General features: G+C 34.4%; 1 protein-coding gene across 3 annotated transcripts in view; it reads right to left on the reverse strand.

Annotated features, from left to right (window-relative positions):
- KIAA1328 (KIAA1328 ortholog) overlaps nucleotides 1–23829 on the reverse strand; it is a 396284-nt gene that overhangs the window by 319697 nt on the left and 52758 nt on the right. For all 3 annotated transcript variants that reach the window (XM_011986135.1, XM_011986134.1, XM_011986133.1), the window contains one exon: nucleotides 16375–16490. In XM_011986135.1, the coding sequence (XP_011841525.1) occupies nucleotides 16375–16490 (116 nt within the window). The remainder of the gene's footprint in view (nucleotides 1–16374; nucleotides 16491–23829) is intronic.

Genomic DNA, 23829 nt, shown 5'->3' on the forward strand with positions numbered 1-23829 from the left:
ATTTCAATGTTAAACGTTTTTCCAGAAAAAGAAGAAATCTGTAAAGGGAGAAAAAATGTAAATGATATTTTTTGGTGACAGAATGTGTTTCTTCAGTTTTGTGGCAAACCGCCCCTACCACCACCCGCTGCCTCAAAAAAAAATTGTTGGTGAAGAATGCAATCACAAATAGCTTTATAAAGAGATGAAAATATTGCCTCACTTCTAAGTGAGGCTGGATTTTCAGAATTTTTTTTTTAACTTTCATATGATGTCCGGTCTGGCAACACATGTGGTAACAATGAAGGCTACATTTTTCCCTTCATAGAAGAGCATGTCCAGTGTTTCCAACATGATAGTTCAGAAGATTCAACCACTGTGAAAAGTGCTAATGTCAGACTATTTTAAGAGATTATAGAGAAAAAATGAAAAATCTGGAATAAAAATAAACAGTTATGAAATTCCACCTCTATAGTAGTTTCTTCAAAATCCTTACCATATTTCTTTCCTGGCAACTCCTCAAGAAACAGAAGTCACTGCAAAAATTTTGTTGCCTCCTGACCTGCTAAGCCAAATAACACTTCTATCCAAATAATCCTTTTATGCTGTATCAGTTTTATGCTATATCAGTTCTAATATATTTTTAGCAAGTAATTTGGGGCAGGAACTCCTCTCAAAGCTGCTTCTTTACCCGATCTTTCTAGACTGCCAACCTTGCATTTTGAACTGTGCAGACTCAGCTCTAGCACTGCAGGTCCATTAAGAGTCAACAGTAAAATGCCGCCCTAAGCTGTCAGACACAAGAAAGGAAGACGACCATAAAGACCAAAAACTGGCAGTGACTTCATGTTCACCCTCTCACTGCCAAAAAGATCTGAAACAACTCTCAAAACAATTCTTTAGTTGGTGGCTCATGTTTAAAATTTTCCAGACATCTGACTGACAGCATTCACAAAAGCATCCACAAGTGTTGAAGAAACAAAAGCTAATAGTGCACATGGACAAGCTGATAGTGCTCCAAAAGGCAGAAAGTTTTGCCATAAATCTGTCCTTCCACATTAGTTCTGCTGTCACATTTGACATGCCTCCCCAACCAAGTGACTCATAATTTTACAATAAACATTTTTTAAATGTAAACAAAAAGCTAAGATGCCCAAGAACATTAACATAACAGCTTCCGCCATAAGGTATTACAATCAGGGTTAAGTGACTAAAGAAACAAAAACATAGAGAATACTTTAAGAACTAACACCGTGGCCCGACATATTCAAAGCCACTGAAAAACTTGCGTCTCAAGATAAACATTTTAGAAGCAGAACTCTAAATATTCATAAGGAACATGATATTTATCAAGATTCACCTCTTCATTCAAGACAACAAAACCAAACCTAGTCAGGTATATAGTTACTCATAATGAAGCATTTTGAAGAGACAATCAGATTATAACATTTAATTCTGAAAGTTTTATTTCATAAACCTATTTATATAGAGACAGGCTCTGTATCTAAAAGTGCGAATTTTTAAAAATTTCCTTTGCCATTTGGGGGATGGAAAAGCATCCCTGATTTGTATATTAAAGCACAAGCATCTGTCCTACTGATGATATTCTAGGGAAGCACATTAGCATAAAATTTAACGATGTCAAATAAGTGGATGTGAAATAGGGACTGCGTAAAGACACTATTTCCAAGGCTGACAGAAACATCACTGTTTAGAAATGCAAATGAAACCATTATGTTCAATAATTATATGAAAATATGAACAGTTCAGCATGTTTTCCAGCCCTGATGGCGGTTAATGGGATGTACGCTTATGTAAATAACTACTATTAAAGCTAATGCTGAAAAAAACTAATAAATTCATACTAAAGCAACTGATTTAGTATGCTTTTAAACCCCAGCAGTGCTCACTTATTAGAAAAGAGTGCATTATTATGTTTAGAACTCATTACTGCTACAAGTCACTGCAACTCCATCAATTACCATGTATTAATAAAAATGGGACACAAACAAAAAAAAATTATTGCCTCTCAGCAGTTTTCTTTAAAGACAAAATCTAGGGGCATTACCATCGTGGGGCCTTGTAGGGAACTTATCCACATGATAATATTTATTACTAAAATAGTACTTCCAACACTATCATCTCAGGGTATTTTGATCATAAGAAGGGCTAACCCTTATGTAAAATTATCAACATTTTACAATATTGACCATTTTAACAACAAAAAGAAAATTTTAATATTTGAATTGCATCTCTAAAAACTTTAACATATATTTGGCACATGGTCTGTTTTTTCAGAGGGAGGCTAAGAAATGAAAATATGTAGTGGTAATCATAACAGTGTAGATGATAGATGACTTCATTCCAAGAAACTGTCTAACAGAAATCCCATTCCATTCTACACTTAAATCTCAGTGAATTCTGTGTAGCCAAAGGATTGAATTTTTAAGAACAAGCATTAAATTTCATTCTTGGCCACAAGCTGGATTTTCTTGCAATATATTAAATATTTAATACAAGATATTAAGAAGTTAAAAATTCTTGTTCGTTAAAATTCAAATTTAGTTGGCACCTTAGAGCAAGAAAATGCCGACAGAGCAGGAATTCAAATATAGAAAATATGCCTTTGCTCTTACTCGACTTCTGCCAACTTTCCCAATTTATTCTATTTTTTTTAACATGTAATTTAACTGATCCTTCATTCTTTCCTAGCAGTCAGGAAAACAGAAAACATTTCAACATCTTTTAAATGTGAAATACATTTGCTAAATCTCAAATGCAGACCTGATACATATCATGAGTATATGTATATTTTTAAATTATAATTGTCACATCAGTCCAATCATTTGCAGTTTTTAGCTCACATGTTTATTCATCGCCTGAGATGCTTTTATTGCAATTTAGATATACTATCACCAGGTGGCAGTAGAGTGCCAGATTATGCAGATTCAGCAATAAAGGGCAAGTTTTCTCTTGAGTCAGATCTTTTCTGATCAAGTAACTCTGATTTAATAATTCATTCATGTAGCATGTATTTATTTACTGACTACATACTATGCATAAGGTAGTAGAGTCTCAGTATACAATAGTGTACAAGACAGAAATAATGCCTTATGAAGGAAACAGACAATAAACATATAGTAAAAGTCGAGTACTATAAATAATCGTGTCCATTCATGATTAGTAAAAGCAAAAAAACAAGAACAAAAATTCTTGGCAAACTAAGAATAAAAGAGAAATTATTCAATGTGATATAAAAGTCATCTACCAAAACCCGAAACCCTATATGTGACATCAAACTTAAGGATGAAATATGTATTTCTTCCTAAGATACAGAACAAGACAAAGATGTTCTCTTCTCATCACTTTCAGTTAAGACCTAACTGGAGGTGTTGCAGGAAGGCAAGAAAAACAAAGGGCATAAATATTTAAAACAACTAAAATTCTTTTCATTTGCAGATGATGTGACTGCAAATAAAATCCTAAGAAATGTATAAAACAACTATTAGAATAAATAAGTGAGAATTTAGCAAGGTCAAAAGATATAAAATCAACATATAAAACTTAATTGTATTTCTAAGTTCAACAATGGAAAAACAAAATTAAAACCAAAGTTAGAAGAAACTTTCCAAAATTAACAGAATCTGCTAACTAGAATCTGCAAATCATGGTGGAAGCTTGGAATGCCAAGATTTAAGAAAAGTGTGGCTCCTATAATCCATGGAGTCACTACACTGGCCTAAAATTGCTGGCACCAGATGAGTTTTATATGAATAAAAAATAAACATATATCTTGTTTTGAATACTGTCACTTTGGCCTTTCCTGTTATCTGTGCAAGGAAGATTGATCCTGATATAGCTTCATAAAACATTCTCAAGTAGGTTCCATCTAATCAGAGCCTTCTCAGCTTGATTTCTGCATTATTGTCCTTGAGATCTCTTCAATGCCTTGTCAGAACACATGATGCTAAGACTCTTTAGCAATTCCTAGCTGACTTATTTTTAGCAACAAACATCCTTACAACTGCTTCAAAAAATTAAAAGGGATGCTCCTCACATAATCAAAAAAATTTTTTGCTTCAAAAAGCATATTATCTCTTCAAAAACCAGAAAGCTACTTACTTTTCAGGCAAAAGAAATCTGAATGAGGACTCTAAAGGCAAAACAAAAAAATATTCAAATAGAAGATAACACCTGAAATAAAAGACAGCATTTGAAAGACATATATCAAATATGTCTTCACATCCATTTTTTATGCTACAAATTTTTTCAGGCCAAGAAAATATTTTATAGTCTTTATACTTTCATAGAACTTCCTAATTCTAAACTAGTTACATATTTTGGATCATTTGATAATCCTGTGTGATAAATAGTTGAGTTTCCAAAATACTATTGTGCTTCTTATTTCACTGAGATAAGTCATATTTGAGACATCAATTTGTAATTAACTAAAGATTTACCAATAGGGCTTTCCATGTAATTGTTTTTTTAATTTAATAAGTGGGGGAAAAAAGCTGCCTTAGCAATATATCAAATTACTTCTCTGCCATGCCAAGTTACTATATAATGTTATACAAAGAATATACTTCTAAATGTTGTGACATCTCTCAATGATTAAGCTTACTATCATATTAAAGCCTCCTCTCACCCCCTTTTCCTCTATACTGCTGAACTAGTCCTTGTGCTTTTAGCCTGGCTCACTGATGCCTTGGGAATATTAATGTGAGACAGAGGTGGCTACTTGGAAACTTTTCTCTGAACTCACTAGTAACCATTCTCTTGTGTCACCATATCATAGGTTGTGCTTATTGTCAACTTTTCTCCCATGCAAATTTCTCATTAGGGCAATTACTATATCTAACCTCCATTTCCGTTGGTTTTCTCTCTCTCTCTTGTCTTTTTTTCTCCTTTGCCTCTTGACACTTTTCCTGTGTTTATCAGTTTTGTGTGGAACAAAGTCTCATAGGTACAACCAAAAAAATAAAACACACGCATTATAACAACTATTTGAAAAACTGACCAGTTTAACTGAAATACAATATTGTCTTTAGATGCCTGGATTTTCCAGGCCACGTTTATTTACAAATTCAAAAACTGCTTGGGGCTGTTTTGACAGGAAGAACTCTTTCTCCATTTGGCTCTGCTCTTCATAAGCCTGAGGGTTCAAGAAAATAAGATGCTCAATAGCCTGGTAATCTGTATTAAGAAAAGATAATAAAACTGGGAGAAGGTGATAATCCTTACTATCCTCTCTAGGAAGATACAATTCAGATATTCTGTTGACTTCTAATTATTTCATGAGAATACCATAATTATATTTACTATTTCTGAAAAATTACTTTTGAAATGCAAAATCTTGAGTACATTTTTTTTTAAGTTATTGCATCAGTCTGTAACTGAAGTGAGAGTATTACCATCTAAATCATTTATTCATAAGTTAAGGCCACCCTAAGGTTAAAAATACTAAGACAAATTTGCTACTGATTAGTAATAAAGTCATTCTTTATATTCTTCAAATGTAAAGCAATTACAAGCTGTGGTATGGCAAATAGATTTAGCTGAAAAGAGTACATCAGATAGCCCTTTAAGGAAAATCAGTAATGCAAAAGGCTAAACAATAATCCTAAATAATACCCTGAATGACAATTATGAGATTGATTTACTGATTTATTTAAAGTCTATTTCTTCATACAAGAACTGTTGAAACTTTCCAAAGTAATTTTAAATGATGCTATACAGGTTTAGTACCATTTACCCAGAACAGAACCATCACTGAAAAAAAGATAATTAAACAAAGATGTAGCAAATAAATGTATTTTGAATTTCAGTTTGCTGAGCTTATTTATATGGGTATCAAAAAGAAATGAAATCCTTAGCCACTAGAGCCAGCTGAGAAACCCCGGTCCACATTTATTTGAATTGCAGTATCACTCACTATAAAGCAACATAGAAGTTGCTGTCTGAGGATGTTAAGGTTCCATGTCTGGAGCCTTCAGTAAATCGAAGACATCAAAACCAAAGCAAAATCAAGCTTGGAAAGTTAAGCTATTTTTTAATTATAAAATGAGTACATCATATATATTAAAAGGGTCTCAGAAAATAAGGCAACAAGATTGCCAAAAATCAAATCTCATCAAAAAATAATACAAAATATTTAAAAATTATTGTTCAAAAATGTATTAACACCCAACCAAGAAAATAAAGTAAAATGATCAGAGAACGATATCTGAAAATACACTAATACTAGAAACACTACCCTCCACAAATACCCTGAAAAGCCTTTTAAGTTGATACTTAGAATAAAAATTACCAAAGAACTAACTACATATTACGTACTGTCTTAGTCTGCTCAGACTGCCATAACAAAATACCACAGACCGGGAGGCTTAAACAACAGAAATTTATTTTCTCACAGTTCTGGAGGCTGGAAGTCCAAAATAAGGTTTGATCAGGTTTGGTTTCTGGTGAGGGCTCTCTTGCCTTTCAGGCTGCTACCTTCTTGCTGTGGCCTCACACAGGACAATGTGGGGGTGTGGTGTGTGACAGAGATCTCTCTGCTCTTCTTATAGGACAACAGTCATTGGATTAGGGCTCTACCATTATGACCTCATTTAACCTTAATTGCCTCCTAAAAACCCTATCTTCAGCTATAGTCTCACTGGGGGTTAGAGCTTCAACATATGAATTTTGAAGGGACATAATTCAATCCACAGCGAATACGTAAGTAACAAATACATAAGCAAACAAACCTTGCTAAGCCCAGAATAGCAGGCAAAGGGGCTGAAAAGCACAATCTCTTCTCACACTACTCCAAAAAATACATGTTTAGCAGTTACATAAACTAATTAGAATTTTAAAAAAATATTTGTCTCATTCTTACAGAAGAAAAACTGAAAATCAGAAAAGGTGCTAGATGAAGTAGATCTTTAAAATCTCTTCCAGCCTTAAAACAAACCCCAAAACATCCCTTTACATAGATGCCCTTTGGCATGACAGTATCTCCTTTTCTTCATGGCCTTCACTTTCTCACCCCTACTCTAGCCTAAAGCCTTTGCAAAGCAGCTTATTCTTCTAAAATGTCATTGAAATGCTCCTGCATTCAACGATTTATCAAAGTCACAAAGGTATAAAGTAGCTGATCCAAGATCTCTTATAAGTTTTCTTATTAAAAATTCAGGGCTGTTTCAAGTACACTACAGTGCCCAAAGAACTGTAAGAAGATATACAAGTTAGGGCAGCTGGTACAGGTATGAATGCTGAGAGCCAAATACTATTTTTAAAAATGTATTGGGGAAGATGACTTTAAACATTTTTGAAGAAGGAAATTAGTAAAATGAGCAAAGACAAAGAAACAGAAATTAGATGTAATAAGCAGGAAAATCCAATGAGCCTTTCTTAGCTGGTATGTGGGGGCCATAAAAATGAAGGTCACACATGTTACTTGACACCAGTAATGGAGGGCTTGAATGTCAAAATCAAGAATATGTATTTGGTCCTTCAGGCCATAAGAAGCTATGGAATGGTATGAAAAAGCCAAATGATGTAATAAAAACAGAACTTAAAGCCAGACACAGTGGCTCACGTCTGTAATCCCAGTACTTTAGGATGCTGAGGTGAGAGGATCACTTGAGCCCAGAAGTTCGAGACCAGCCTGAGCAACAGACGGAGACCTCCATCTCTACAAAAATACAACTAGCCAGGCATGGTGATGCATGCCTCTGGTCCCAGTTACCTGAGAGGGCTGAGGTGGGAGGACTGCTTGGGCCTGGGAGTTAAAGGCTGCAGTGAGCCATGACTGCACCACTGCACTCCAACTAGATGACCTAGTAAGACTGTCTCAAAAACAAGAACGGAAGGAAGGAGGGAGGGAGGGAGGGAGGGAGGGAGGAAGGAAGGAAGGAAGGAAGGAAGGAAAAGTAATCCTTAAGAAAAATTAATCTGGCAACAGTAATGGAATGAACTCTTTCACAGGACAGTTGGAAACAATGGAGGCAAGCACACAAGGACACTATACAGTAACAGAGGAATGAAGTGAGGTAGCAGTGAAAATAGCAAGGAATAAGGTTTCAAGGGAAAATGAGTAGGACATGGTGACTGAATGGAGATGTCAAAATACAAGAAAACTCCGGAAACATTCTACGTATCTGGATTTTCTGGTAACTTAAGGTATACGCTTTTGAGTACCAAAAAAATTTTTAACCAACTTCGGATAAAAAGCACCATAAAATATATTACACATTTTTATAAAATTGTGCTTTAAAAAGTAAGGTTTATTGATATTTGTATCATTCACTGCTGCAGAGATAATCTGGTATAGTGAAAACAGCAGAACACTTGGTGTCAAGAAATTTCAGTCTTAGCTCTGCAATGGGCTGTTTCATTACCTTTCCAGACCTGTAAAATGACAGTAAGAGTATCTGCCTCATCTAAGTTAACCAGGTTATTATGAAGATTAAAAATGTATAAGTGAAAGTGCTCTGTAAATAGAAAAGCAATATAAAAATGCAAGATGTCTTAGTAATAAAAGCACTACTAGTTCTAAAAGGATAAAAACAATTTAACATTGTCCTGCCTCTGAATACTAAGTTGTATTTAATATATGATGTCCTTGAGATATATCTAAGTGGGCAGAGTTCTAGGCTGCTGTGTATTTTTAGTTCTTATGTGCTTTTTAGTAGTTTTTCTATCAACTCCTCTGTCAACTTCAATAGTCTCATTACAGCCCCATTCTCTACTTCTAATTTTCTGCTTTAAATCTGCAATTAGCTTTAAAACTAGATACCAAATAATAAGTTTATTATTATCCATACGACAGCTTTAAAAATTCTCATATAAGAAAAGTTCTACTGGGTGTGGTGGCTCATGTCTGTAATATCAGCACTTTGGGAGGCCAAGATGGGAGGATCACTTGAGCCCAGAGGTTTCAGCCCAGCCTAGGCAACGTAAAGAGACCCTTGTCTCACACACACACACACAAACAGCTAGGTGGGGAAGGGTACACCTGTAGTTCCAGTGACTATGGTGGCTGAGGTGGGAAGATTACTGGAGCCCAAGAGATCCAGGCTGCAGTGAGTCCTGATCACACCACTCCAGCCTAGGCGACATAGCAAGATTCTATCTCAAAAGAAAAAAAAAAAAGAAAGAGAGAGAAAAACAGAGAAAGTAAGTTCATACATTCATACATAGGGGACTAAAGTGGGTGAGGAGTGCCTCTTTTTATTCTTATTTCCTGGATGAATTCCAAGAAAGTAAAGTGTAAATATAACTCATTATTAAAGAGTAACTTAACCCCTAGAGACTCTTATTGGGATGAATTTTAGTATAGGGTTACATTTATATAATTTTTAAAAATAATTCCGACTTTTAGATTCAGGGGTACATGAGCAGGTTTGTTACGTGGGTATATTCATGATGCTGAAGTTAGGGGTATGGTCACCCAGGTAAGTAAGCATAGTACCCAATAGTGAACATATAATTTCTTTACTTTCTACAAACTTTTGTCACAATTTCTTCCTGTGGTTAGCATTAATAACTAAATATTTTTAAGAGAACAAAAATAATCTTTAAGAATGGTTTAGATAACAATAAAATAAGTAACAATCAATTCTTTCTTTAAGAATGCTTATTTCTCTGTAATACAAATGGAAAGAATCATTCAAACTGTTAGTTTGATATAAAATGTCATTCCAGGACAATTTATAATAACAATGGTCCAAAATCTGCTAAATTTATACAGCAACATAGAGTACATAAAATGGCCTCAAGAAATACAGCTTCTGTAGTATTTGAGATGATTATCAGATCAGTAAAACAGTATTTTCTAGGGCTTGTTAAACAGAACAAAGTGGCCCTATCTAAGTACACAATATATTCTTTTACTAAATAATTCAATTTGTAAACAAAAAACCAAAAACCAAATACTTATTCAAAACAAAAAGGTCAAGATTCATCAAAGTTGATAAGGTGTTTATATTAGTATACCACACTGCCAAACACCAAAATACCCTTTCTTCTTCCATATCCCTTCTCTTCTACTTACAGTTTTCTTCATTTTAAGAACTTCAGGTTTTTTATTTTCCCAAAATTATTTCAAAGACTAGAACATCTGCCTTCTCTTCCGAAGGGCCAGAAAGATACATTAAGGAGAGACCTTTTCTCTTGACACATTTTTTGTGTGTGTGTGAAAATTTTTTCTACCTCTCCTCACATACCACTCCACCGAGATCTATGATACAGCTTTGTGCAGTATGGTTTCTATCCTTGTTAAAAGTCTAACAGATGATGGTGACAAATCAAGGTAGTCTGGCTCCTATGCAGGGATGAGATATATAGTTAAATACAAAGCTTTGGATAGCTCCAGGATATTACTGTTATTAGCAACCAATGATTTCTTTCACAGAATCATATAAAAATCTTGTGAATTTTCTCTTACCTATTTTCAGCACAGACACTGTGGGATCTTTGCCTCATTCTTAATACAGTCTTCAGAAAGATTAAAGCTAGTTCCTTTAATGTAAACTAGTTCAACTATTATGGAAAACATTTTGGAGATTCCTTAAAGAACTAAATGTAGAACTAATATTTGATCCAGCAATCCCACTACTGGGTATCCACCCAAAGGAAAACAAGTCATTATATGAAAAGGACACATGCACATGGATGTTTATAGCAGTACAATTCATAATAGCAAAAATATGGGCCCAACCTAAGTGGCCACCAACCAACAAGTGGATAAAGAAAATGTGGCATATATACACCATGGAATACTACTAAGCCAGAAAACAGAATGGAATAATGACCTTTGCTGCCACTTGGATGGAGCTGGAGGCCATTATTCTAAATGAAGTAACTCTGGAATGGAAAACCAAACATCGTTATGTTCTCATTTATAAGTGAGAGCTAAGTTATGAGGATACAAAGGCATAAGAATGATATAATGGACTTTGGGGACTCAGCAGAGGGGGGAAGAGTGAAAGTGGGTGAAGGATAAAAGACTAAATATTGAGTACAATGTACACTGCTCCAGTGACAGGTGCACCAAAATCTCAGAAATCAGTTATTAAAATAACTTATCCATGTAACCAAAAGCCACCTGTAGCTCAAAAACTATTGAAATAAAATAATTAAAACAATTTTAAAAATTATATGTATTTATTGAATTTCAGATATGTGTACATAATTCATATTTTCACTTTTTGGACTTCTGATTCACTTAGAGTTTATTCTGGTGTATGGTATAAGGCATGGGCTCCAATTTTATCTCTTTCCAAATGACTCTCCAGTTGTCACAATACTATTTATTACAAAGTTCATCCTGCTGTCACAGTTGTGAAATGCTATCTCAATTATATTCTTAATTTGCGTATGTAATTGAATTTAAACTTTCTATTCTTCTTTAGTAGTCTGGTTGTTTATTCATGTACCATGTTTTGATAGAGAGCTAATCACTTCCTTCTTGGCTCTTCTTTGTAAGAGGCTGATTAGTTAATTTTGCATATTTCTCTACATGGATTTCATAGCCAACATGTCTAGCTCCAGAAAAAGTCTTCTTCATATATATATATTTTTGGAAAATCACATTACACATATATGAATTAGGAGAATATCTGACATCATTTTTTGTTGAGTCATCCAAATGAACAACAAGGGCTGTCTTTCCATTCATTCAACTCTGCTTTTGTCTTTCAGGAGTCTTTGAAATGTTCCTCCTAAAGGTTTTGTACATTACTGTTAGGTTTATTTTATTACTGAGATGGAGCCTCACTTTGTCACCTATGCTGGAATTCAGTGGCACAATCTCAGCTCTCTGCAACCTCTGCCTCCCAGGTTCAAGCAATTCTCATGCCTCAGCCTCCCAAGTAGCTGGGACCACAGGCAGGCACCACCTTGCCCGGCAAATTTTTGTATTTTTAGTAGAGACAGGGTTTCACCACGTTGGCCAGGCTGGTCTCGAACTCCTGATCTCAGGTGATCTGCCTGCCTTGGCCTCCCAAAGTGCTGGGATTACAAGAGTGAGCCACGGCGCCCAGCCATATTTTTTTGTGGACATTTAAAACTTCTTTTTCTGCCATTTTAATCTTCTGACTGGTTATTACTTTTACATAGATAGTATCATTGATTTGGATATGCCAAATTAAGTTTCATACCATATGCAAATAAAGGTGATTTTGCTTGAAAGAAAGAAAGAAAGAAAGAAAGAAAGAAAGAAAGAAAGAAAGAAAGAAAAAAAAAAAACTAGTTCCCTTAAAATTCTTTCTTTGAAGAGCAGTTTCTAAAATGACGACCCATGAAATGGGCTCAAGGATGTGAGCTACAAGCACCTCTAAAGCCCTTCAGTTTACTAAGTCCTAGTCAGAGAAGTAACAGAAACAAAAATAAAAAACAACACAACTGAGTTTGATTTCTGGGAGAGGAAACTAAAACTTGGTTTCCTCCCAGTGAGCACTCAACAGGTGCTAGTGGTACATAGAGGTTTTTCCTTCCAGAGAGATCAGAAGATAAAGCAGAAGACAAAACATTCTTCTTCTACTGGGCTACTAAGCAGCCCAACCCTTGCATAATGTAATGAAAATCAACAAAATCCCAATGAAGAAAGGCACAGAAATGAGAAACGTGGGCTAGTCATCTCATCCCTGCTCCGTATTAATAATAGTAAAAATGAGAATTGCTATTTTTTATTCAGTGGCTACTTAGACTAGGTCCTTTACACATATAATGTAAAGGATCTACCAAATTCCAATAGGCCTGCAAAAAAGGCATGTTAGTTATCTACATATTATAGATGAAAGACTCAGAGAAGTTGAGTAACTTTCCCAAGGGATCAGATAGCTAGTCAGTGCTAAAATGGGATTATGACTCTAAATCCCACTGTGCTTTCTTTGCTGTCACTTTCCTTTGCTATGCCAGTTAAAACAGTGAAGTCAGCAAACATTAGACTTTAATACTTTTCTAATATAAGCTTTAATACCACTGCTCACCACTGATCTGAGTCATATGTTCTAGAAATACAATTAGCTTAAATATTAATCAAATTTTATAATGGCTACATCCTCTGTGTCTTACACTATTACATGCTAACACGTTTCAGAATTATTGTGATTATACATATTTCTCTTTAAGTTTCAGATTTATCTTTCTTTTCATACTCATCCAGCCAGGCAAAAACCTACTAAGTTCATCAGACTGCTTGGCTTTGTAAATGGCACACTCATTTATATGGTTAAGTTCTCCAGACATAAACTTTCTTTGCTTAAAGACTGAATGTTACTAAGACTTTTTATGTTTTAATAATAAATGCACAATTTTCTACAAGAACAAACCCTTCAACAGGCTGATCCTGATGCACACACGTAAAATATCTTTTCCTTTTTACTAAGGCACTGGTCTGTGTTTATACAGTTGATCAATAAATCAAGTTACTCAAACTTTTAAAACAAAAATCCCATAAATGTTGGTATAATACATCTTTAAAATGCCAAAAACCAGAATTAATGGATATATTTTCTCACACAGAAACAGACTTTAAAATGATCTGAAATTATCTGATTTCATGTATACATTAAGAGTCTGAATCATTCATGTATGATAGGTAAATGTATCCGTAGTTAAAATTATATTATTTTAAATAATAACCTTGTTTTATGTTTCTAAGTTTTATAGAGGTTTATGTACTGTAAAATCATCTATATTAACCTTTGACAGGTTTATTCTGGTAAAGGAGATTTGCACCTGAGCGATCTACTCAGAATAAAAACCATAAATATCATTTTTAAAAAATCATGTCTTCCTTTCTTCCTTCTTTGATAACAAAGTTTTATAAATACTACCCGTATTTTAGTGCTTAAAAAAAAAACTTAAACCAGTTAGACCAACTAAAAAATTTTAATTTTTGACAATGGTATAACATTTACTCCAATTCTTATTCACGATAATAAAGAAATGCTTATTTTACTATATGTAAAATAAGTCTGACTATGCCACATGACTAAAAGTCTTTGAGTTTACTCACATATCTTTTCCTTTCTTTTCTTAGCTTGTAAGATAAATCATGAACCAGCAAACCTTTACTGTACAGTCAAATAATAAATATTTTAGGTTAGGAAAGGCATAGGGTATTTGCTGCAATTACTCTGCTGTTATTGCACAAAAGCAGCCTCGGACAATACATAACGCAATGGGTACGGCTGGAATTAGCTGGCACCCTATTGGATGTGGCCCACGGTAGTAGTATGTTCACCCCGAGTTAAATCATGAGGAAAACATGAAAAATAGTGTCACTACAATCACCCAGGTATCATAACATTTAGCCTGACAAAAGAAACCATTCACAGCCATGCAAAGTACAGACTGGTTTAGCACTGAATAGAATTAATCCTGCCCCAGAAAGTGCTAAATATAACAGTCTACTTGAGTTAGGTTCTACTTTTCCAGATAACCACAAAATTTTCTAAAGTATTTTACCAAACAAGGGCCCACTCTAACTGTGGCCAGGTTTTCTAAACTGTCTACTACCAACCTCTCTCACCCTTCCCCAACTCATCCCAATTCCACTGTATGCTACAGATTTTTTGTCCCAGGAAGGTTAAAGTATCACCACCTCCTCTCCATACAAAGAGTGAATTGTATTCCCCTTACCGCTGCTACCAGTGCTGCCTTCTACTACCTAAGTTGGACAAGTTAAATGCTCACTTTCTTAGCCTCCTTTGCAGCCTACCATGGCCACATCACAAAATGCAGGACCTTTATAAATATCATATAAAAGACTACTGGGTGGGGAGTAGGGAGTGCTCTCATAAAGTTTTTATGTTTTTTAAAGGAGGGAGAGGGAGTCATAATTACCAGGACCTCTTCCCCTTTTCTGCCCGCCTTAATGGAAATGTAATGCCTAGAATCTGAGCAACCATTAAAAAAACCTGAGAGAACTGTAAAGATGCCAGCACTGAAAATGTTAAACCACTGAATCTTCCATGATCTCCAGAGTTCTTATTATGTGAGAAACAAAGGAGCTTGTAAATTGAATTTTTTTTTGCAAATGAAAGCATTCCTAACCTACCATTTCTAGAAAAGGCTAGGACCTGGAGTACTACTCCTCATGAGAAATAGAAGAGTAAATAAAACTGGCTGAGCACTTTGTTATGAATTCTGACTAAACAGCATTCCTTTAAATCTGGAGAAAAAAGTAGCAGGAAGAAAAACACAAAAGACCATCTACCTTGAGGGTCAACAACCAATGGTAATGAAGTCAAAGTGGGCAAAAAAAAAAAAAAAAAAAAAAAGAGAAGGTGGGAGATGATTATCCAAATGCTAGAGATGTAGAAAAAAATAATAACTGAAAAAGCACTGATCTAGAATTGTGGGGCCAACAAGCCTTCTTAATGTTATAACTCAGCAAATCAATTCTGAGAATTCTGATAATATTATTTTTCTATCATGAACTTCCACTGATTGGAAAATAAAAGTTCAGGACTCTGTTTTTGTAGCTACAGTCTTGTGTTTTTCAAGCTAATTATTATAATTTATCTTTATGCTTCCACTTCTCTGGTATTCACAAAGGCATACTTACTGTCAGTACCTGACCATTTTTGACATTTGCAGAATCTTTGAAACAATTATTAACAATCAAGTTAATGATGATACTGCCAATAAAAATAATTGTTTCAAGCATTCATACACTAGTTTAGCTGACAGCTCCATCACTCTAACTTTAGGGACTTCTCTTCTACATGAGTATTGCTGCATACAATACCCAAAGATAAGTAATTCTACCTATTCAAAAGAAATTTCAGAAATAGCTTATTTTAACACATCCCTAAAATATGTTTTTACTTTATTTTCTTACAAATAATGCTATACGCGCGCGCGCGCGCACACACACACACACACCCCTCTAGGTCTAAACCCAATAGTTTTCTGCTCCATAAGAAGGATTTGGCAGCTTTATGTTGCCATATAGACACTTATCAATTACAACATCTTTACAGTAAAAAGAATTTTTTTTAATTTTTATGATTTCAGAGAATTCCTAGGACTGTCAAAGCTTTAACTAGAAAGAATACCAAACACAAGGAGGTTCCAGCTCAATTACAGCAGAGGAACAGAATTTAATAAAGTTCCAACACTATATTTAAATGACCAAATTTCTTATTGTCCTTTTTAGTTGACAAGTATGTGCTTAGCAATATAACAGCAGCAGCAAAACAGCTGGAGGGCCTTATCAGGCACAAAGGAAGCTACAGCACATACTGTTAAGTGTCGTTCTGATTGCCTAGAATCAGCAGCACATGCAGATTTACTCCCTGTTACAAATTAGAACAATTATTTCTCTGGAGTTTACATTGTCTTCATGAAATAGTCAAACTTCCTGCACTTTAAAAAAGAAGACTTTCAAAAGGATATCTTCCCTTTCTTTGATGATCAGTTCATTCTGTTCTTCCAACTGCCTGATCTTCTTCTCAAATGACTCCTGCTCAGCTTTCAGTCTTTCCTCCGTCACTTCCTTTTCCTCACTTACTCTGAAATAATAGAAAAAAATTTTAACATCTATCAGAATAAAATTAAATATGTGCCTATAGCTGCAGTTTACAAAAACTAGACTTCTTCCAAAGGTATGAAGAATTCTTCAGGAACACTCTGTTCTGTTTTTGTTGTTGCTTTTTTAAAAACTTAATCTCTCATAAGGCAATCTTTTTCACCTTTGTAATAAAAGACGCATGTAACTTTTACATTAAAAATGTTCTCAATCATCAGAGACATCTTAAATATGGGAAGTCCTACAAAGGACACAGGTGCCAAATTATAATCCAGGACAGAAATATATTCCAATTTTTAAAACATGGGTTTCATTTTTTTTGTTACCAAAACAGGTACAATCAATTGATTTTGATTTACATTTTGTATACGTTTGTTTAAATCCTATTAATAAAATAAACAAAATATGTACTTTAAATATTTTACTAAATATACATGGGCAATTTTACTTTTTCCTGGTACCAATACCCTGCATTCTTTAGTAGCATATAAATTGTATGATTAAATAAAAAGATGACAGTAACGTAAAGGAAAGTTTGCAGTACATGTTATTCTTAGTCCAAAAAAAATTATAAAGTTAGAAACATTAACTAAGAAAATATTTAACTCTGAAAACGATTCCAACTTAATCAAACCAGAAAGGGATGATTTCTGACAAGAGCACAGACAGAAAAAACAAAAATCTAAAAACAAACAAACATGAACAACACCAACACTTTATTTGCAATTCACTGACTTATGTATTGGGACAAGCCTAATTTTCTTTCTTTTTTTTTTTTTTTTTGAGACGGAGTCTCACTCTGTGGCCCAGGCTGGAGTGCAGTGGCCGGATCTCAGCTCACTGCAAGCTCCGCCTCCCGGGTTTACACCATTCTCCTGCCTCAGCCTCCCGAGTAGCTGGGAATACAGGCGCCCGCCCCCTCGCCCGGCTAGTTTTTTTGTGTATTTTTAGTAGAGACCGGGTTTCACCGTGTTAGCCAGGATGGTGTTGATCTCCTGACCTCGTGATCCGCCCGTCTCGGCCTCCCAAAGTGCTGGGATTACAGGCTTGAGCCACCGCGCCTGGCCCCTAATTTTCATTCTATTCTGTGTGCAGAGACATTAACCCCAAATTTCTGTTACTGGTACTTATTTCTCCAAAGCTCATAGAATGCACATATCCTATAAGATAACAGGAATAGGTGTAAGTGAAGCCCACAGGGAATCTAAACCTTTTCTTTGAGCTACTAAATTTACTTGTGCCCAGAACCCGACTCTACTAGAGCAACTTCTGTGTAACATGAATCCCATAGGTTTTCCTTCTTGCCTGCCCTCTGGTAGAGATACTGCAATCAACCGGATAACTGAAAACTAGAATCATGAATGTTCAAGAGTTGATTGTATCTTGTCTTTGAAATAATTTGTGTGAAAGCACATGGCACATAGTAGTGCTCAATAAATAAGTTTATTTCTTCTTACTTATCATAGCATTCAAGTCATTTTCCCTGGCCTATATATTACTTAAGTTTAGCATACCACTAGGCCCATGAATGGGACCCAGGCCCTTTTTTCAAAGAGGGTAATATCAAAGACTGATATATTTACAAAGAATTCAGACAACTAAACAAATATATACACACGAAGAGACTTTATACTCTGTTAGCAGGTTATCCTGCTTCCTTTGTTCCCATCTCTTTACAATGCCTTCCCTTTTCCTGTTATTACTCTGAAGCCCACTTGCAATAACATCTTTCAAAGTAACTTTGACAAAGTCTGCTTATCTCTCTGGGCGTTACTGATCTCACTAAGAAAGAAAAAAGGCTAGACTAGACAATTTTAAAAATCCTTTCCCACTTAAGTTCCAGAACTTCTTTCACTATATTATAAATATTTGACTGTCTGTATGTGTGTGTATCCTTTATAAATATGGAAACCATTTGTAAAGAAGGAAAAAGTTACCAAACATTTGGTCACGGAACAAGACATATAATACTATGGTTTAGGCAAAAGCTATGCTGATAGCATGACAGAGTAGTAAGTAGATTAGAGAAATATTAAAAAGTATAAAGACGTGAAATTTGGCATGAGACTACAGAAATGCAAAACAAAGTGATGAATCTGTAGGACGATGCATAAAACAAAGAAATGAGTGATGCTGTATACAGGTTGAGTGGCCCTTATCTAAAATGCTTGGGACCAGAAGTGTTTCAGATTTGAAATAGTTTCCAATTTGGGAATATCGACATTACCCGATGGGTATGATGCAGGACTTTTTTTTTTTTTTTTCTTTTTTTTTAAACATTTTAAACAGTATCTTTAAATCACAGAGCATAGAATAAGCAAACAAACAGTGAGTAATGCAAGGAGGTCTTGTTCCCATGTGGGACACTGTGAGGGGCCTGCTGTTGGCATGCCCAGCCTGCTCAGATGCCTCTGTAGGATTGATGGCGCAGGAGAATCTGTGGATGCTCAAAAACGCTCTATCACAGCTACAGGGGTTCTGGGAGGGTCTTTTTTCCCTTGTGAAGGTACACTAAATAAACTGTGTGCTGTATGTCTGTGTTTTGACTGTGACCTGTCACATAAGGTGTGGTGTGAAATTTTCCACTTTTAGCATCACGCCAGTGCCAAGAAAATTTCAAATTTTGAAGCATTTCAGATTTCCAATTTTTGTATTAGCGATACCCAATCTGTATTGTGAGCAAAGAATAAATACTGTCAAGGTAAGAAAATATGTAACAAAATCCCTCCCAGTTTAGACTGGTAAAATCTTGAAGACATGATAAAAGAGGAAAATCTGTAAGTAGATATCACAACATTTATTTTCATTTATTTATTTAAAAGTATTTAGTGAACACCTACTAAAGGAAAAAGTAATCACAATAATTTTGTTCAGTATAGAGTTTCCAAAAGGGATCTAAAAAATGGCTTTCTGTAGTTTCAATCCCATTCATAAAAGCCATTAGAGATATGAAGAATGTCCCAAAGATTTGTTTCTTCAACAAACAATGCTCCAAGGTCATAAAAAACAGTAACAGAAAAGCAGATCGCAGGTTTACCTTAACATTAATCTAAATGCACAGATTATCTCTAGAGTCCAGCCAGGTCAGAAATTCCCTAATGTCAGAGTCTGTGATGAGCTCTTCCCAAAATGTATTCTATCCAGATAAAATCATTCTTTTCTAAATTTAGTTTCTGGGGTATATTTGAAATATTTGTTGCTATGTTATTAAGCAGGGCTTTTTCTTTTTAATCTTTTCTGTTATGCTGCTATGATTTGACTACCCTGTAGCAATTATTAAGCCCTAGAAGGCTATAAAATTAACAAGCTGTATTAACAAAAAAGAGCAACATTTTTTCGATAGGCCTAGCTAAAGATATGCATGGCTTCTTTGTGGTCCATTAGCATACTTAATATGAGCTAGTATATTAATATAGATTTTCAATGTAGAAGACCTGCCAATAAAGCAACCTCAAGATTTGATATTCATTATGAAATCTGTCGTCTTATGTTCAACAGTATTTCCAATGAAGTATATGTAACAAGAAAATATTTGGTATCATGGTCATATTTTTCATCTAAGTATTCTCAGACCACAAAGTAAAATAAAAAGACCTAATTCTGTATCACATTTTAAAGTATAATAGTTAGTCCTCACTTCTCCATAGTTTCACTTTCTGTGGTTTCTGTTACCTGATGTCAACAGTGGTCCAAAAACATTAAATGGCAAATAGCAGAAACAAATAATTCTTAAGTTTTAAACTGTGCACCCTTCGTAGTAGCATGATGAAATCTTGAGCCAGCCCACTTATGTCCCACCTGGAACATGAATCATCCTTTTGTTCAGCATATCCACACTGTGTACGATTCCTGCCTGTGAGTAGCCATATGGGTTATCAGACTGACTGCTGAGGTATATCACAGTGCTAGTGTTCAAGTAACCCTTATTTTACTTTCATTACAGTACATTGTTACATTCATTCTATTTATTAGTAGTTACTGATGTTAATCTCTTACTATGCCTAATTTAGAAATTAAATTTTATCATCGGTATGTGCATATAGGAAAAAGCATAATATATACAGAGTTTCAGGGGGTCTTGGAATATATCTCCTGCAAATAAGGGATGACTACTGTACAGCAAAAAGCTACTTAACACAATGAAAATCTAAATATATAAAAGTGAACTATTTGACTAATAGGATAAAATACATCTCCTTCCAGACAGAAGGAGATGTAGTGTTGATTTGTTAATTATCTACAAGAAGGGCAATAACCTGGTCATAAAGAAATCATCATTGTTGGTAATACCTCAGAGTAGTTCTCAAAAACTTCCAGAAAATGTACTCTTATCTAACAGGTAGGAGAACTGAGTGGTTGGGCTGAAAATCAGGCCAAAGTACTGAATTTATCTGAAGTCTTACGCTTTACCTTAAACATTAATGCATATTTTGTATTCCTTTCCATAAAACTATTCTATTTTAATATAAAAAGTTTCCCCATACTCACCTATTCTAAATTTTTTAATAAAACTAATGTTTTAGAAAGGGATTTATTTTATGACTTTGCACACTCCTGATATTCTTCCAAATACTCCAGAAATTGGTACTTTTAAACGAATGTGAAAGACAACATCAAGTCAGCAAACCTATCTCAAAGAGAATTCTAGCTCACCTAATAGTCAAACAGAAGTTTCTTCCCTATTTAAATTCTACCATTTGGGAGCTGGGTATGTTGGTTGTATTTTGTGAATTATAATGATCAACTTAGTGGGTAAGATTTGGAAAAGGAAGGAACAGATTTCAGAGTATGCCTAACAAATAGAAAAAAAATTAAATTGTTTTCAAGCAAAAATAATTGCATTGATAAAGAAGGGATCTCTCATTACAAAGAAATATTTCAATGAAATCAATTTAACTTCCTCTTTACAAATTTTAATGTTGGGCTGTTATTTAAAATGTACTGCCTAAAGTAACGTAAGTGCTTTCAGGCATCAAAGATACAGCAATACATGTCTAAAAGGGCTCTATGAACTACAAACCAACATCTCTTATGAATACAGACACAAAAATCCTTAACAAAATACTAGCAAACAGAATCTAGGTAGATAAAAATAATTCTACATGATTACAAATTAGGATTTATCCCAAGAATGCAAAGTAGTTTTAATATCCAAAAGCCAATTAATGTAATATACAATATCAATAGAATAAAAGACAAAAATCACATGATCATTTAAATAGATGCAGAAAAGCATTTGAAAAAAATCCAGGATCAATTTATAATTTTAAAAAACTCAATAAAGAGGAAGAGAAGGGAATCTCCTCAACCTGATAAAAGCCATCTATGAAATAACCCACATGTAACGTTACCTTAATAGTGAAAGACTGAATGCTTTCCTCCATGTTCAGGAACAAAATAAGGATACCTGCCATTATTGTTTCAATTCAATACAATGCTACAGTGATAGTAAAAATATTAAAGACAATAATGAACAATTCTTAACAATTACATTAGGGGGAAAAAGGAAAGACATCCAGATTCCAAAGGAAGACATAAAACCATCACTATTTCATATGATGTGATTGTGCATAGAAAAATTGAGGAAACTCACTAAAAAAACTATTAGAACTAACGAGGGAGTTTGGCAATGTTACAGGATCCCAGAAAAATGTATATTCATATTCTAGCAGAGAATAACCCCAAAATGAAATTAGGGAAACAATTCCATTTACAATTTCATCAAGAATAAAGTTCAAAAGAACAAAAATCATACCTGAGAGTAGCTAAACACTTGAAACAAATTAAGACCTAATTAAATAAAAACCACATTCATTATTGGAAGACAATATTGTTAAAAGAGCAGTCTCAAAGTTGATGTACAGATTAAGTGTAAAAATCTCAATTGGCTTCTCTGCAGAAAGTGATCCCAAAATTCATACGGAAATGAAAGGGACACATAATATCCAAAACACTCTTGAAGAAGGGAGAACACAAAAGATTTGCAATTCCCAATTTCAAAACTTACTGCAAACTACAGTAATCAAAACAGTGTGGTACTGGCATGAAGACTTAACATATGGATCAGTGGAACAGAACTGAGAGACCCAAAATAAACCTTCATATTTCTAGTAAACTGATTTTCAATGAAGGTACCAAGAAAATTGAAGAAAAAATAATAACCTTTCAAAAAAAATGCTGAGGTAACTTGATATCTATATGCAAAGGAATAAAGCTGGACCCCTACATCACACTATATACAAAAATTAACTCAAAATTAATCAAAGACCAAAATGTAAGAGCTAAAACTATATACTCTAGAAGAAAACAAAGGCATATATCTTGAAGGGACTGGTGTATGAAATAGATTAAGCCTGAAAAACTCAACAATAAAAAAATCCCATTGAAAAGGATATAAACAGACACTTCTTCAAAGGAGAAACACAAATGGCCAACAAGCACATAAAAATATGTTCAACATCATTAGCCATTAGGTAAATCCAAATCAAACCCACAATTAGATACCACTTCGTACCTACTAGGATAACTATAATTAAAAAAAAGACAGATAATAACAAATGTTGACGAAGCTGCAGAAAAACGAAAACCCTTGTACAGTGCTAGTAGGGATGTAAAATGGCACAATCGCTTTAAGTCTGGCAGTTCTTCAAAAAGTTAAACACAGAGTTACCATACAACCCAGCAATTCTACTCCTAGGTAGATACTCAAGAGAAATGAAAACATATGTCCACATAAAAACTTGTACATATATGTTCATAGCAGTATTATCCACAATAAAAGTATGACAACCTGACATCTATCAATGGATGAATAGATAACCAAAATGTGTCATTGTCTATACAATGGAATGCTATTCAGCAACAAAGAGAAATTAGGTAGTAATACATGCTACCTACCATGTGAATAAACCTTGAAATCACTATGCTGAGTTTTAAAAACTAGTTTTAAAAGATCACATGTATGATTCCATTTACGTGAGATATCTAGAACGGGCAAATTCACCGAGAAAGAAATCAGAGCGGTGGCAGTCTGGGGCTAGGAAGGATTGGTGGGAAGTGCGCAGTGAGTGCTAATGTATATAGGGTTTCATTTTGGTGTGATGAAAACGTACTAAAACTGATTGTGGTGATGGGTACACAACTGTGAATACGCTGTTTAATAAATGGAATTATATATTTTATTCCTACTAACGAATGACCTTCTTCTTTCCTTTTAAGTAAAGTTTAAGTAGTTAAAAACTCTAAGTGAAATAAGAATTTTTGGATGAAAAGTGAAATACATAAATTTCTATACAATGAATACGGTAGATTCGATATTAAAA

The sequence above is a fragment of the Mandrillus leucophaeus genome, unplaced genomic scaffold, assembly GCF_000951045.1.
Source record: "Mandrillus leucophaeus isolate KB7577 unplaced genomic scaffold, Mleu.le_1.0 Scaffold294, whole genome shotgun sequence".
Taxonomy (NCBI): domain Eukaryota; kingdom Metazoa; phylum Chordata; class Mammalia; order Primates; family Cercopithecidae; genus Mandrillus; species Mandrillus leucophaeus.